This window comes from Ranitomeya variabilis, chromosome 1 (genome assembly GCF_051348905.1).
Source record: "Ranitomeya variabilis isolate aRanVar5 chromosome 1, aRanVar5.hap1, whole genome shotgun sequence".
NCBI lineage: Eukaryota > Metazoa > Chordata > Amphibia > Anura > Dendrobatidae > Ranitomeya > Ranitomeya variabilis.
This window is the reverse complement of record NC_135232.1, coordinates 108889450-108907731: the sequence shown is the minus strand read 5'-3', so window position 1 is coordinate 108907731 and position 18282 is coordinate 108889450. Positions and strand designations below refer to the sequence as shown.

Genomic DNA, 18282 nt, shown 5'->3' with positions numbered 1-18282 from the left:
TGTATTTTTTAAGCATGAGCCAGTTTATTAGAATCTGAATAAGAGCTTAATTGTATGTAAGATGAGAATATAGAGAAACGCAAAAAAACACATAATAAAAAGCAGACTCGCCAAAACCTTGTCAGATGACAAATGCACTAGCAGGATGCAGCAGGCCCCCACTGATAAAGGCCGGAGCAGCACAGGTGCAAGCTACGGATGAGAACAACCACCCACTCACCTAAATAATGGAGGGTTGGCTGCCTAGTAGCAAAAATTTTATTCAGTTTAAGAGGACCCTTGACGTTGGGTTGTGAGCTTATCCATTTTGGCCAAAATTGTAACCAATACCTTATTTGAAGTATTATATTCATTAATTTTTTCATCTTCTTATTATTATCATTTTTGCAGGGTGAGGCAGGGCCCCTTTATGTTGAATTGGTTTTTGTGTGGTGCATTTATATATAGTGCTGGACGGCCCGCCTGCTAATACTATGGGCGTGATCAATAGGTTGTCCAGACACTGTGCATCACACCTACCTGTGTGAACAGGGTCTTATGCAAGCCTTATCTTTGTGCATTTTTGCTACTAGGCAGCCACCCCTCCATTATTTAGGTGAGTGAGTGGTTGTTCTCATCCGTAGCTTGCACCTGTGCTGCTCAAGCCTTTATCAGTGGGGGCCTGCTGCAACCTGCTAGTGCATTTGTCATCTGACAAGGTTTTGGTGAGTCTGCTTTTTATGATGTGCTTTTATGTAAGATGAGACCCTATTTGCGCTTTCTCCCTAAGATTTTATAGTGCATCATTTTCAGGTGTAGTAGACAGCGTCTGAGTGTCCGCCTCCAGTAGGCATATAAGCCCGAAAATGATACACGTCAGAGCATGCATCCGAATTCCATTTTGTGGGTGAAGAGGCTGGTTGGACGCAAGCCCGGACAAGACCAATGTTTGTAGCCAAATATGCTGTGTGAAAAGACCCTAACATTTCTGGAGTAATGCACTTCTGATAAATTTGTCAGGTGGGCATTGTCACGTCCTGTACCAGCTCCTCCCCAGCTCTGCACACTTTGGAAGAGATGGCCAAAATTGGTTTAAAACAATGAAATGTCATAATTTTTGTAAAAAAAAAGGTTTGTGATGTGCTGAACTTTTGCAACTTTTCTGGTTTTACACCGGAAAGATATATATCTTGGTACCGTGTCAGCCAGTAGATAGAAAAATATTTAGAATTGAGAGTCCTCAGTGGTTGATACCTTTTAATGGCTAACTGAAAAGATGGTAACAAATTGCAAGCTTTCGAGACTACGCAACACTGGCGCAGTCTCGAAAGCTTGCAATTTGTTACCATCTTTTCAGGTAGCCATTAAAAGATATCAACCACTGTGGACTCTCAATTCTACACATTTTTCTTGTTTTACACCAGAATTCTGATAAAAACACTTTGATGAATCAGGGCTTTAGTGGTTTAATATGAGCTTTGTCTAACTACTTTGGGGATCGGAAACCATCCGGTTCTCTCAACATCTTGCCAATTGAGATATTCTCATGCTGAGCTGCACAATGGTTATGTAATAATTTGACTAGATCGTACAAAGAATAATCATTAACAAACTGATAAAGAGAACAGCTTCCTGTGTGAAATAATACAGAAAATTCCCCATCTCTATGAAGATTGTTACATAAACTCTGTAACATATCTACTATAAACTGCTAAATCTGCTGCACCTTATTTGATTAAAATTTGAGCCGGTATATTTGTAATACTAGGCCTGGTACAGAGGTGAAGTAAAAAAATAGCATTGCTGCAACTCTCAAAAGTGTGATGTTGGAAAGAATAAGAAGGTTGCAGGAGACCTTGTCAAATTGCAACCAAAAACCCACAGTCTAAATTTGCGCACTGTTCACTTAGTTTCCTGCAAAATGTTTTACAGAGAATCAAGGATGAATTCATGCTGCCATAAAGCCCCAGGCTTACTAGCACTGTAGACAATCAGTTGTATGATGGGTAAATTTATATGTAAGTTTCCAAACACTTGAAAAGTAATCTCTGTCTTACAAACATCTTACTAGCAATGTTCCTTTCTGGATCAGGCTCTTCTATTTTTGGTGCAAAGTCCTCCTGTCCAATAAAGCTTGAGAGTTTTTTTCCAATGTATGTGACCTAAAAAAACAAACCCCCAAACCATGAAATATAAGTTTTATAAAGTTGAATCCTTTTTTCCTATAGAGATGACAGGGGGGGCTAGTAGCAGCTTATTTTTCCTGCTCCACAGTATTAAACATGTTCATGGGGAGACGGGAGAGAAAGATGTTGTTTTAATAGGGAATCAGAAACAGGACAAATAGTTATCAGCCCTGCACTAGGCATATTCTGCTTGTACAGCTAATGTAATGGATAAAAAAATAATGTATACATTTAAAGATGCACATAAATAAATTGTGCTGGTAATAGAGGTCTATACATCTTCTATACAGAAGTTCTAATTGCTCCCCCTTCCCCATCCAAGAAAAAAAATAATATTCGGTCAGGTCACAGAAGAGCATATCTTCTCATAACTTTGCAGACTTTACAGAGTAATTTTCCTCCTGCCCCTTTCATTGCACTCAAAGTATGATGTTAAGAAAAGTGCCCTACAAATACCGTAAGATACCTCCACATAGTATACTGCACTCCCCATTGTCCTCCATATAGTATAATGCACTCCTCATAGTCCTACATATAGTATAATGCACTCCCCATAGTCCACCATATAGAATAGTGCACTCCCCATAGTCCACCATATAGGACAGTGATGGCGAACCTTTTAGAGACCGACTACCCAAACTGCAATCCAAATTCCACTTATTTTTCACAAAGTGCCCTGAATACTGAGGTTTTAGATTAGAAAGACAACTCATACATTAGCGCGCAATAGAGTAAATATCAAAGAGCTTGTAAGCGCTGCACTCCAAGCCTAAGATACTAGACACCAATTGTAGTGAAGGTCTATTCTTGAGAATGGAGAGAATTTTTAATAAAAAGTAAAATTGCAAAGTTGTTTATTTTAACAACCTCTTTGCAATTGTAACCCTTTATCATGATGAGAACAAACCTTTTAAGGCAGGAATATCAAACTCAAATACACAGAGTGCCAAAGTTAAAAGCTTGCAGAAAGTTGCAGGCCAACCTTGATATTTGTTAAAAAAAAGTCTACAATTGAGGACGTTTTTCCTTATCAAGTAAAACGATTAACTTTCGGAATTATAGTGGAATAATATTTAAATATGTAATAGGAAAGGATTAAAAAAACCTTGAATTAAACAGATCGAGTAAGGTGCAAACAAAAATGCTCCCAAACACAGTATGATACCCCCAGAGTGAACTCCTCAACACGCACAGTACACTCCCTGACAGAAGTTATGTTGCTTATCCATATTATGTAAATAAAAGCTTATACCCCGACGTTAAATTCATCCATTGGTTGTATAAATTATTCTTTTGAAAGCTGAAACCATCTGAAATGTGGTTTAGGTTAAGAAAATAAATTGGCATCAATGCAGAAATATTGATCAGTTAATGGACACAGAATGGTCAGATTTTGGCACAACAAAAGTTTTGTCACCCACAGAAAGTAATGTGATATTCAAACAAATAATTACCGTATATACTCCAGTATAAGCCGAAATTTTCAGCCCACTTTTTTGGGCTGAAAGTGACCCTCTCGGCTTATACTCGAGTCAGTGTCGGGGCGGCGGGTGAGGGGGAGCGGCGGCTGTGATATACTCACCTGTTTCTAGCGCTGTCCCTGCATCTCCGATGGTCTCCGGGCAGCTCTTTCTGTGTTCAGCGGTCACGTGGTACCGCTCATTAAAGTCATGAATATGCACGCATATTCATGACTGTAATGTGCGGTACGTGACCGCTGATGCCGCCGGCTCCTGGAGACCATCTGACAGTGAGACGCTGCCAGGGACCGCGCCGGGAGCAGGTAAGTATATCAGGGGAGGGGGAGCATTGCGCGATTGTCACCTGTCCCCCGTTCCATCGCTGCGCGCTGCTCTGTCTTCGGTCCTCTGGCTGTGACTGTTCAGGTCAGAGGGCGCGATGACGCGATTAGTGTGCGCGCCGCCCTCTGCCTGACCAGTCAGTGCAGAGGATGGAAGACAGAGCAGCGGGCAGTGATGGAACGTGGAAGGTGACTATCGCAAGTGCCGGGGGCCTGAGCGAAGAGAGGTGAGTATGTGATTTTTTTTTTTTTTTTAATCGCAGCACCAGCAAATGGGGCAAATGTGTAGAGCATCTTATGGGGCATAATATGAGGAGCATCTTATGGGGCATGATGTGTGGAGCATCTCATGTGGCCCCTAATGTGTGGAGCATCTCATGTGGCCTTTAATGTGTGGAGCATCTCATGTGGCCCCTAATGTGTGGAGCATCTCATGTGGCCCCTAATGTGTGGAGCATCTCATGGGGCCCCTAATGTGTGGAGCATCTCATGTGGCCTTTAATGTGTGGAGCATCTCATGTGGCCCCTAATGTGTGGAGCATCTCATGGGGCCCCTAATGTGTGGAGCATCTCATGGGGCCCCTAATGTGTGGAGCATCTCATGTGGCCTTTAATGTGTGGAGCATCTCATGTGGCCCCTAATGTGTGGAGCATCTCATGTGGCCCCTAATGTGTGGAGCATCTCATGTGGCCTTTAATGTGTGGAGCATCTCATGTGGCCCCTAATGTGTGGAGCATCTCATGGGGCCCCTAATGTGTGGAGCATCTCATGGGGCCCCTAATGTGTGGAGCATCTCATGGGGCCCCTAATGTGTGGAGCATCTCATGGGGCCCCTAATGTGTGGAGCATCTCATGGGGCCCCTAATGTGTGGAGCATCTCATGGGGCCCCTAATGTGTGGAGCATCTCATGGGGCTCCTAATGTGTGGAGCATCTCATGGGGCCCCTAATGTGTGGAGCATCTCATGGGGCCCCTAATGTGTGGAGCATCTCATGGGGCCCCTAATGTGTGGAGCATCTTATGGGGCCCCTAATGTGTGGAGCATCTCATGGGGCCCCTAATGTGTGGAGCATCTCATGGGGCCATAATGTGTGGAGCATCTTATGGGGCCATCAACCTTTATGCAGCATTGTATGGGGCAAATGTGTCTATGGAGCATCTTATGGGGCCATTATTAACCTTTGTGCAGGATTATATGGGGCGTATTTTGTATGGAGCATCTTATGGGGCCCTTCATGATCTGTATGGAACATTATATGGGGCTCCTGATTCAATATGGATATTCAATAACCCGTAACCTACTGATGTCTCAATTAATTTTACTTTTATTGGTATCTATTTTTACTTTTGAAATTTACCGGTAGCTGCTGCATTTTCCACCCTAGGCTTATACTCGAGTCAATAAGTTTTCCCAGTTTTTTGTGGCAAAATTTTGGGGGTCGGCTTATACTCGAGTATATACGGTAACTTAAAATACAAATATATGTTGCATAACATTGGTGAATGAAGTTGTGGTGCTATTAGAGACATAATTAATATTTTGTGTGACTTCCATGAGCTTGAAGGACTGCATCCATGCGGTTCAACAATGATTCATACAATTTATTAATGAAGTCATCAGGAACAGCAAAGAATGCAGTCTTACATGCCTCACAGAGTTCATCTAGATTCTTTGGTTTTGTCAGTATTTTGCCAATTTATTTTCTTAACCTAAACCACATTTCGGAGGGTTTCAGCTTTCAAAAGAATAATTTATACAACCAATGGATGAATTTAACGTCAGGTTATAAGCTTTTATTTACATAACATGGATAAGCCAAATAACTTCTGTCAGGGAGTGTATGATGACCCTACTGTAACCCCCTCCCTCAGTTCCCCCAACAAAGAATGGTGACCCCATCACAATATGATTCTCCAACTGTAATTCCCACACAGCTCCCCATACAGTATAACAGGCACATAAAGTCCTCCATACAGTACAATGGCTCCACATAGAGCTCCATAAAGTATAATGGCTCCACATGGAGGTATACATGACTCCTAATCCCCATCTTTGTATGCATGGCTCCTCATCCCTGTCCTGGTATGAATGATAATGTATGTAAAGTGCCATGCATAGCAGGACAGGGCCCGTGGAGCCATTCATAGCAAGACAAGGGCCGGGAAGCCATGCATAGCAGGACAAGGACCGAGGAGTCATGCATACAATGACGAGTTCCGGGGAGTCATGAATACCATGACAGCAATGGGGGAGCCATGCATACCAGGACAGGGGAGCCATGCATACAAGGATAGGGGACAAGGAGCCATGCATACCAGGACAGTGATGAGGGGACAATGCATACCCGGCTTATACTCGAGTCAATAAACTTACCCAGTTTTCCGTGACAAAATTAGGTGCCTCGGCTTATACTCGAGTATATATGATATATATATAGATATATATTATACTAGATGGCAGCCCGATTCTAAAGAATCGGGAGTCTAGAATCCATATATACTTTATTTATTCAAATGTAAGAATAATACAATTAATAAATAATAGTAAGAAAGAACAAAAAATGGCTGCACTCACCAGCTCTTGACAATTCTTGACAGTACGGCACATTTCTGATTGGTCGCTCGCAGCAGGCGGCAACCAATCAGAAAAGTGCCGCGCACCACGAAGGCATATATCTTTGTCCACCCTGAGCGGGTGTAGGACGCTGGTGACGTCACTTATCTCCGGACATTATCTCTGGACAAAGCCACGGAAGTTGGCACAAATTGCCGGAAGTAGTATTCTAGGCAATTATATATTAGATTTTAATGTTATCAGTGTTTACCTTTGAACATTTATATTGTATTGTCCTGTCACCAGCCATGTGTACGATTATCGGCCGAAAGCCTCTCTGGAACCAATAATCACCCCATGTAAAGGTATCTTTATAAGTTAAAGATTCAGAATACTATGACTTTTATCATATCCTGAACAGTCAAGTTTTTTATGAACCATTAAGGTTTTCTGGTTGAAGTAAAAAAAACTCTGAGTGTTTACAGTTTGAAACCATAAAATGTTGAAAAATTATGTCATTCTTGAGTATATCACTCAATGGTGCTCATAAACGTGTCAAATTTGATCTATAATATACTTTAATATACGTTACTTTAATCTTTAATATACTTAAGAACAGGGCCCCAGACATCACACAGGGGGTCTGAAACACCGCACAGTGGTCCAAAATATCGCTGTGCTCTGCCTGGGGCCCCTGTGCTCTGCCTGGGGCCCCATGTTCTGCCTGGGGCCCCTGTGCTCTGCCTGGGGCCACTGTGCTCTGCCTGGGGCCCCATATGCTGCCTGGGGCCCCTGTGCTCTGCCTGGGGCCCCATATGCTGCCTGGGGCCCCTGTGCTCTGCCTGGGGCCCCATAGTCTGCCTGGGGCCCCTGTGCTCTACCTGGGACCACTGTGCTCTGCCTGGGGCCCCATATGCGGCCTGGGGCCCCTGTGCTCTGCCTGGGGCCCCTGTGCTCTGCCTGGGGCCCCATATGCTGCCTGGGGCCCCATATGCTGCCTGGGGCCCCTGTGCTCTGCCTGGGGCCCCATATGCTGCCTGGGGCCCCTGTGCTCTGCCTGGGGCCCCATGTTCTGCCTGGGGCCACTGTGCTCTGCCTGGGGCCACTGTGCTCTGCCTGGGGCCCCATATGCTGCCTGGGGCCCCTGTGCTCTGCCTGGGGCCCCATATGCTGCCTGGGGCTCCTGTGCTCTGCCTGGGACCACTGTGCTCTGCCTGGGGCCCCATATGCTGCCTGGGGCCCCTGTGCTCTGCCTGGGGCCACTGTGCTCTGCCTGGGGCCCCATATGCTGCCTGGGGCCCCTGTGCTCTGCCTGGGTGTAGGACACTGGTGACGTCACTTATCTCCGGACATTAGCTCCGGACATTAGCTCCGGACATTAGCTCCGGACATTATCTCCGGACATTAGCTCCGGACATTAGCTCCGGACAAAGCCACGGAAGTTGGCACAAATTGCAGGAAGTAGTATTCTAGGCAATTATATATTAGATATATAGATATATATATATCTATATATACACACACACAGTACAATACAAAAGTACTATGCTCATCTCTCCTCTCTTTGTCACTGAGACCTCAGACACAGAGCAAGAATGATGGAGGATAGTATGTTAGATCACGCTACCTCTTTCATCATTGCTTTCAACTGTATTGGCACCCAGGATGCCGATCCAGTTGAACTTGTAATGATGGGCGGGGTGCTTGATGCCGACGCTGGCAACGGGTCCTTCAGCTCGTGGGCCAAATTGTGGTCGCATGGCCTGCTGCCATTGATGGTACACCACTTTTAAAGGAACATGCAAGAATTTTTTTTTGCCCTGGAGGCTTTCTGGATTCTTAAGGCTGAGTCACACATAACGATATCGTTAACGATATCGTTGCAACGTCACGCTTTTGGTCACGTTAGCAACGATCCCACTAACGATCTCGTTATGTGTGACAGCGACCAACGATCAGGCCCCTGCTGGGAGATCGTTGGTCGATGGGAATGATCAGGACCTTTTTTTGGTCGCTGATCACCCGCTGTCATCGCTGGATCGACGTGTGTGACGCCAATCCAGCGATGTGTTCACTTGTAACCAGGGTAAATATCGGGTTACTAAGTGCATGGCCGCGCTTAGTAACCCGATATTTACCCTGGTTACCATTGTAAAAGTAAAAAAAAAACACTACATACTCACATTCTGATGTCTGTCACGTCCCCCGGCGTCCACAGGGTTGACTGTGTCAGCGCCGGCCATAAAGCAGAGCACAGCGGTGACGTCACCGCTGTTACTGCCGGCGCTGACACATTCAGTGCAGGGAAGCTCTCGGCAGCAGCGCGTGCATTACCAGCGCTCCTGCCGAAAGCAGTTTTAACCCTGTGGACACCGGGGGACGTGACAGACATCAGAATGTGAGTATGTACAGTTTTTTTTTTAACTTTTACAATGGTAACCAGGGTAAATATCGGGTTACTAAGCGCGGCCCTGCACTTAGTAACCCGATGTTTACCCTGGTTACCCGGGTGCTGCAGGGGGACTTCGGCATCGTTGAAGACAGTTTCAACGATGCTGAAGTCGTTCCCCTTATCGTTGGTCGCTGGAGAGAGCTGTCTGTGTGACAGCTCCCCAGCGACTACACAACGACTTACCAACAATCACGGCCAGGTCGTATCGCTGGTCGTGATCGTTGGTAAGTCGTTTAGTGTAACGGTACCCTTAAAGTCAATGCTTGCTTTTCAATGGGATTAAACTAACACTCTTATCTAATGTATTTTTTTAAGTGCATTTTTATATGTATCTGCATATAATTTTACTTTTTAAGTATTTCATTTTTTGTGGGCATCTTGAAAACACACTTCTTATGATCAGTAGCGTAGCTGCCGATTATCCGGGGGTCAAAGGGTGCAGTTACCCCGGGACCCGCGCTCAGAGGAGCCCACCCGGAGCTATGCTACCCCTTACTTGTATCAGCGTGCGCAGCTCACTGATTCAGTTAATGCCTGCAGTAGAGCAGGGAGACACGATCTTCCCGCACTATTGCTCTATGTTCTGTAGACTGCAGGTCGCTTTAAGCCTGTGATCTACAGAACAGAAAAGAAGCAAACACACCTGCAGGACGTCAAAGTACTGGGGCAGTGACATCATCGCGGCACACCGGTACTCTGTGCATAAGTAGACGATATGACAGAGCTTCACAGGTGAAGTCATCAGAATTCTGGATTAGGTGAGCATATGATTCTTTTTTTATCAGTTTAATTAAAACTTGTGGGGGCATCTTAAACAATGGGGGACCCTAAAGCAGTGAGGGCGACCCCATATATTACAGGGATTATTGTGGGGGCCCTTATAAAGTGTGAAGTCCATTATACAGTTTGGGGGTTACAGTGGGGGCCTATTATATAGTATAGAAGCTAATGTGGGGGCCCATTATACAGTGTAGGAGCAAATGTGGGGCTCATTATACAGCGTAGGAGCAAATGTGGGGCCGATTATACAGAGTAGGAGCTAATGTGGGGCCCATTATACAATATAGGAGCTAATGTGGGGCCAATTATACAGTGTAGGAGCTCACAGGGGCAAAATATACAGAGTAAGAGCTAATGTAGGGCCCATTATACAGTATAGGAGCTAATGTGAGGCCCATTATAGAGTATAGGAGATAATGTGGAGCCCATTATACAGTATGTGAGCTAATGTAGAGCCCATTATACAGTATGGGAGCTAATGTGGGGCCCTTAATATCGTTTGTGGCTTACTGTGGGGTGCATTATACAGTGTGGGAGCTAATGCAGTGTCCATTATACTGTGTAGAGACTTACTGTGGGGTTCATTATACAGTTTGGGGGCTAATGTGTGGGCCATTATATAGTTTGGGGGCTAATGCAGGGCTCATTATATAGCGTGGAATCGAATGTGGGGTCAATTATAGAGTTCAATGACTCAGGCAGTGGCTATTATACAGTTAAATAGCTAATGTGAGAGCAATAAATCAGTTTAGGGGTAAGGCGGGGGTCATTATACAGTGTGGATGCTACTGTAGGGGCCATTATACAGTTTGGGGAGTAATGCGGGGGGGCATTATAGAGTTTGGGGGCTAATGTGAGGGCCATTATACAGTTTGGGGTTTACTGTGGGAGTCATTATACAGTGTAGGAGCTAATGATGAATCTATTATACAGTATAGGAGCTAATGTGGTGCTCATTATACTGCATGGAAGCTAATGTGGTACCCATTATATACAGTAGTTTGCGGTTTACTGTGGAGGCCATTATACAGTGTGGAGGTCATTATGCAGTGTGGGTTCTACTGTGGGGGACATTACATATACAGTGTGCGGGCTTCTGCTGGGTCATTATACTGTATTTTGGGGGAGCAGTGGGGACATTATACTGTGTATAAAGGAGCTGTGGGGGTATCATACTGTGTATAGCAGAGCTGTGGGGACATCATACTGCGTTTAAAGAAGTTCACTGGGGACATCTGTTATGGTTCTCAATGGCAAGAGAACATAGCCCAGCAAACATAAGAACTAGCTCTTGGAAGGATGGAAACTAAACTGACCATGAACTAAACCTGCCGCACAACTAACAGTAGCCGGGTAGCGTAGCCTGCGTTTTATCCCTAGACGCCCAGCGCCGGCCGGAGGACTAACTAATCCTGGCAGAGGAAAATATAGTCCTGGCTCACCTCTAGAGAAATTTCCCCGAAAGGCAGACAGAGGCCCCCACAAATATTGGCGGTGATTTTAGATGAAATGACAAACGTAGTATGAAAATAGGTTTAGCAAAATTGAGGTCCGCTTACTAGATAGCAGGAAGACAGAAAGGGCACTTTCATGGTCAGCTGAAAACCCTATCAAAACGCCATCCTGAAATTACTTTAAGACTCTAGTATTAACTCATAACATCAGAGTGGCAATTTCAGATCACAAGAGCTTTCCAGACACAGAAACGAAACTACAGCTGTGAACTGGAACAAAATGCAAAAACAAACAAGGACTAAAGACCAACTTAGCTGGGAGTTGTCTAGCAGCAGGAACATGCACAGAAAGGCTTCTGATTACAATGTTGACCGGCATGGAAGTGACAGAGGAGCAAGGCTAAATAGCGACTCCCACCTCCTGATGGAAACAGGTGAACAGAGAGGATGATGCACACCAGTTCAATTCCACCAGTGGCCACCGGGGGAGCCCAAAATCCAATTTCACAACAGTACCCCCCCCTCAAGGAGGGGGCACCGAACCCTCACCAGAACCACCAGGGCGATCAGGATGAGCCCTATGAAAGGCACGGACCAAATCGGAGGCATGAACATCCGAGGCAGTCACCCAAGAATTATCCTCCTGACCGTATCCCTTCCATTTGACCAGATACTGGAGTTTCCGTCTGGAAACACGGGAGTCCAAGATTTTTTCCACAACGTACTCCAACTCGCCCTCAACCAACACCGGAGCAGGAGGCTCAACGGAAGGCACAACCGGTACCTCATACCTGCGCAATAATGACCGATGAAAAACATTATGAATAGAAAAAGATGCAGGGAGGTCCAAACGGAAGGACACAGGGTTAAGAATCTCCAATATCTTGTACGGGCCGATGAACCGAGGCTTAAACTTGGGAGAAGAAACCCTCATAGGGACAAAACGAGAAGACAACCACACCAAGTCCCCAACACAAAGCCGAGGACCAACCCGACGCCGGCGGTTGGCAAAAAGCTGAGTCTTCTCCTGGGACAACTTCAAATTGTCCACTACCTGCCCCCAAATCTGATGCAACCTCTCCACCACAGCATCCACTCCAGGACAATCCGAAGATTCCACCTGACCAGAAGAAAATCGAGGATGAAACCCTGAATTACAGAAAAAGGGAGATACCAAGGTGGCAGAGCTGGCCCGATTATTGAGGGCAAACTCCGCTAAAGGCAAAAAAGCAACCCAATCATCCTGATCTGCAGACACAAAACACCTCAAATATGTCTCCAAGGTCTGATTCGTCCGCTCGGTCTGGCCATTAGTCTGAGGATGGAAAGCAGACGAGAAAGACAAATCTATGCCCATCCTAGCACAGAATGCTCGCCAAAATCTAGACACGAATTGGGTACCTCTGTCAGAAACGATATTCTCCGGAATACCATGCAAACGGACCACATTTTGAAAAAACAGAGGAACCAACTCGGAAGAAGAAGGCAACTTAGGCAGGGGAACCAAATGGACCATCTTAGAGAAACGATCACACACCACCCAGATGACAGACATCTTCCGAGAAACAGGAAGATCCGAAATAAAATCCATCGAGATGTGCGTCCAGGGCCTCTTCGGGATAGGCAAGGGCAACAACAATCCACTAGCCCGAGAACAACAAGGCTTGGCCCGAGCACAAACGTCACAAGACTGCACAAAGCCTCGCACATCTCGAGACAGGGAAGGCCACCAGAAGGGCCTTGCCACCAAATCCCTGGTACCAAAGATTCCAGGATGACCTGCCAACGCAGAAGAATGAACCTCAGAAATGACTTTACTGGTCCAATCATCAGGAACAAACAGTCTACCAGGTGGGCAACGATCAGGTCTATCCGCCTGAAACTCCTGCAAGGCCCGCCGCAGGTCTGGAGAAACGGCAGACAATATCACTCCATCCTTAAGGATACCTGTAGGTTCAGAATTACCAGGGGAGTCAGGCTCAAAACTCCTAGAAAGGGCATCCGCCTTAACATTCTTAGAACCCGGCAGGTAGGACACCACAAAATTAAACCGAGAGAAAAACAACGACCAGCGCGCCTGTCTAGGATTCAGGCGTCTGGCGGACTCAAGATAAATTAGATTTTTGTGGTCAGTCAATACCACCACCTGATGTCTAGCCCCCTCAAGCCAATGACGCCACTCCTCAAAAGCCCACTTCATGGCCAAAAGCTCCCGATTCCCAACATCATAATTCCGCTCGGCGGGCGAAAATTTACGTGAGAAAAAAGCACAAGGTCTCATCACGGAGCAATCGGAACTTCTCTGCGACAAAACCGCCCCAGCTCCGATTTCAGAAGCGTCGACCTCAACCTGAAAAGGAAGAGCAACATCAGGCTGACGCAACACAGGGGCGGAAGAAAAGCGGCGCTTAAGCTCCCGAAAGGCCTCCACAGCAGCAGGGGACCAATCAGCAACATCAGCACCCTTCTTAGTCAAATCAGTCAATGGTTTAACAACATCAGAAAAACCAGCAATAAATCGACGATAAAAGTTAGCAAAGCCCAAAAATTTCTGAAGACTCTTAAGAGAAGAGGGTTGCGTCCAATCACAAATAGCCTGAACCTTGACAGGATCCATCTCGATGGAAGAGGGGGAAAAAATATATCCCAAAAAGGAAATCTTTTGAACCCCAAAAACGCACTTAGAACCCTTCACACACAAGGAATTAGACCGCAAAACCTGAAAAACCCTCCTGACCTGCTGGACATGAGAGTCCCAGTCATCCGAAAAAATCAAAATATCATCCAGATACACAATCATAAATTTATCCAAATAATCACGGAAAATGTCATGCATAAAGGACTGAAAGACTGAAGGGGCATTTGAAAGACCAAAAGGCATCACCAAATATTCAAAGTGGCCCTCGGGCGTATTAAATGCGGTTTTCCACTCATCCCCCTGCTTAATTCGCACCAAATTATACGCCCCACGGAGATCTATCTTAGAGAACCACTTGGCCCCCTTTATGCGAGCAAACAAATCAGTCAGCAGTGGCAACGGATATTGATATTTAACCGTGATCTTATTCAAAAGCCGATAATCAATGCACGGCCTCAAAGAGCCATCTTTCTTAGCCACAAAGAAAAAACCGGCTCCTAAGGGAGATGACGAAGGACGAATATGTCCCTTTTCCAAGGACTCCTTTATATATTCTCGCATAGCAGCATGTTCAGGCACAGACAGATTAAATAAACGACCCTTAGGGTATTTACTACCCGGAATCAAATCTATGGCACAATCGCACTCCCGGTGCGGAGGTAATGAACCAAGCTTAGGTTCTTCAAAAACGTCACGATATTCTGTCAAGAATTCAGGAATCTCAGAGGGAATAGATGATGAAATGGAAACCACAGGTACGTCCCCATGCGTCCCCTTACATCCCCAGCTTAACACAGACATAGCTTTCCAGTCAAGGACTGGGTTATGAGATTGCAGCCATGGCAATCCAAGCACCAACACATCATGTAGGTTATACAGCACAAGAAAGCGAATAATCTCCTGGTGATCCGGATTAATTCGCATAGTTACTTGTGTCCAGTATTGTGGTTTATTGCTAGCCAATGGGGTGGAGTCAATCCCCTTCAGGGGTATAGGAGTTTCAAGAGGCTCCAAATCATACCCACAGCGTTTGGCAAAGGACCAATCCATAAGACTCAAAGCGGCGCCAGAGTCAACATAGGCATCCGCGGTAATAGATGATAAAGAACAAATCAGGGTCACAGATAGAATAAACTTAGACTGTAAAGTGCCAATTGAAACAGACTTATCAAGCTTCTTAGTACGCTTAGAGCATGCTGATATAACATGAGTTGAATCACCGCAATAGAAGCACAACCCATTTTTTCGTCTAAAATTCTGCCGTTCACTTCTGGACAGAATTCTATCACATTGCATATTCTCTGGCGTCTTCTCAGTAGACACCGCCAAATGGTGCACAGGTTTGCGCTCCCGCAGACGCCTATCGATCTGGATAGCCATTGTCATGGACTCATTCAGACCCGCAGGCACAGGGAACCCCACCATAACATCCTTAATGGCATCAGAGAGACCCTCTCTGAAATTCGCCGCCAGGGCGCACTCATTCCACTGAGTAAGCACAGCCCATTTACGGAATTTCTGGCAGTATATTTCAGCTTCGTCTTGCCCCTGAGATAGGGACATCAAGGCCTTTTCCGCCTGAAGTTCTAACTGAGGTTCCTCATAAAGCAACCCCAAGGCCAGAAAAAACGCATCCACATTGAGCAACGCAGGATCCCCTGGAGCCAATGCAAAAGCCCAATCCTGAGGGTCGCCCCGGAGCAAGGAAATCACAATCCTGACCTGCTGAGCAGGATCTCCAGCAGAGCGAGATTTCAGGGACAAAAACAACTTGCAATTATTTTTGAAATTTTGAAAGCAAGATCTATTCCCCGAGAAAAATTCAGGCAAAGGAATTCTAGGTTCAGATATAGGAACATGAACAACAAAATCTTGTAAATTTTGAACTTTCGTGGTGAGATTATTCAAACCTGCAGCTAAACTCTGAATATCCATTTTAAACAGGTGAACACAGAGCCATTCCAGGATTAGAAGGAGAGAGAGAGAGAAAGGCTGCAATATAGGCAGACTTGCAAGAGATTCAATTACAAGCACACTCAGAACTGAGGAAAAAAAAATAAAAATCTTCAGCAGACTTCTCTTTTCTCTCCTTTCTCTGTCAATTAATTTAACCCTTTTTGGCCGGTCAAACTGTTATGGTTCTCAATGGCAAGAGAACATAGCCCAGCAAACATAAGAACTAGCTCTTGGAAGGATGGAAACTAAACTGACCATGAACTAAACCTGCCGCACAACTAACAGTAGCCGGGTAGCGTAGCCTGCGTTTTATCCCTAGACGCCCAGCGCCGGCCGGAGGACTAACTAATCCTGGCAGAGGAAAATATAGTCCTGGCTCACCTCTAGAGAAATTTCCCCGAAAGGCAGACAGAGGCCCCCACAAATATTGGCGGTGATTTTAGATGAAATGACAAACGTAGTATGAAAATAGGTTTAGCAAAATTGAGGTCCGCTTACTAGATAGCAGGAAGACAGAAAGGGCACTTTCATGGTCAGCTGAAAACCCTATCAAAACGCCATCCTGAAATTACTTTAAGACTCTAGTATTAACTCATAACATCAGAGTGGCAATTTCAGATCACAAGAGCTTTCCAGACACAGAAACGAAACTACAGCTGTGAACTGGAACAAAATGCAAAAACAAACAAGGACTAAAGACCAACTTAGCTGGGAGTTGTCTAGCAGCAGGAACATGCACAGAAAGGCTTCTGATTACAATGTTGACCGGCATGGAAGTGACAGAGGAGCAAGGCTAAATAGCGACTCCCACCTCCTGATGGAAACAGGTGAACAGAGAGGATGATGCACACCAGTTCAATTCCACCAGTGGCCACCGGGGGAGCCCAAAATCCAATTTCACAACAGTACCCCCCCCTCAAGGAGGGGGCACCGAACCCTCACCAGAACCACCAGGGCGATCAGGATGAGCCCTATGAAAGGCACGGACCAAATCGGAGGCATGAACATCCGAGGCAGTCACCCAAGAATTATCCTCCTGACCGTATCCCTTCCATTTGACCAGATACTGGAGTTTCCGTCTGGAAACACGGGAGTCCAAGATTTTTTCCACAACGTACTCCAACTCGCCCTCAACCAACACCGGAGCAGGAGGCTCAACGGAAGGCACAACCGGTACCTCATACCTGCGCAATAATGACCGATGAAAAACATTATGAATAGAAAAAGATGCAGGGAGGTCCAAACGGAAGGACACAGGGTTAAGAATCTCCAATATCTTGTACGGGCCGATGAACCGAGGCTTAAACTTGGGAGAAGAAACCCTCATAGGGACAAAACGAGAAGACAACCACACCAAGTCCCCAACACAAAGCCGAGGACCAACCCGACGCCGGCGGTTGGCAAAAAGCTGAGTCTTCTCCTGGGACAACTTCAAATTGTCCACTACCTGCCCCCAAATCTGATGCAACCTCTCCACCACAGCATCCACTCCAGGACAATCCGAAGATTCCACCTGACCAGAAGAAAATCGAGGATGAAACCCTGAATTACAGAAAAAGGGAGATACCAAGGTGGCAGAGCTGGCCCGATTATTGAGGGCAAACTCCGCTAAAGGCAAAAAAGCAACCCAATCATCCTGATCTGCAGACACAAAACACCTCAAATATGTCTCCAAGGTCTGATTCGTCCGCTCGGTCTGGCCATTAGTCTGAGGATGGAAAGCAGACGAGAAAGACAAATCTATGCCCATCCTAGCACAGAATGCTCGCCAAAATCTAGACACGAATTGGGTACCTCTGTCAGAAACGATATTCTCCGGAATACCATGCAAACGGACCACATTTTGAAAAAACAGAGGAACCAACTCGGAAGAAGAAGGCAACTTAGGCAGGGGAACCAAATGGACCATCTTAGAGAAACGATCACACACCACCCAGATGACAGACATCTTCCGAGAAACAGGAAGATCCGAAATAAAATCCATCGAGATGTGCGTCCAGGGCCTCTTCGGGATAGGCAAGGGCAACAACAATCCACTAGCCCGAGAACAACAAGGCTTGGCCCGAGCACAAACGTCACAAGACTGCACAAAGCCTCGCACATCTCGAGACAGGGAAGGCCACCAGAAGGGCCTTGCCACCAAATCCCTGGTACCAAAGATTCCAGGATGACCTGCCAACGCAGAAGAATGAACCTCAGAAATGACTTTACTGGTCCAATCATCAGGAACAAACAGTCTACCAGGTGGGCAACGATCAGGTCTATCCGCCTGAAACTCCTGCAAGGCCCGCCGCAGGTCTGGAGAAACGGCAGACAATATCACTCCATCCTTAAGGATACCTGTAGGTTCAGAATTACCAGGGGAGTCAGGCTCAAAACTCCTAGAAAGGGCATCCGCCTTAACATTCTTAGAACCCGGCAGGTAGGACACCACAAAATTAAACCGAGAGAAAAACAACGACCAGCGCGCCTGTCTAGGAT

The 18282-nt window shown here is 45.9% G+C and overlaps 1 protein-coding gene across 1 annotated transcript in view; it reads right to left on the bottom strand.

The window, feature by feature from the left end:
• Nucleotides 1-18282, bottom strand: part of ANKRD31 (ankyrin repeat domain 31) — a 300863-nt gene that overhangs the window by 30870 nt on the left and 251711 nt on the right. Inside the window, exon 26 of the mRNA XM_077287427.1 lies at nucleotides 2048-2141. Within this exon, the coding sequence (XP_077143542.1) occupies nucleotides 2048-2141 (94 nt within the window). The remainder of the gene's footprint in view (nucleotides 1-2047; nucleotides 2142-18282) is intronic.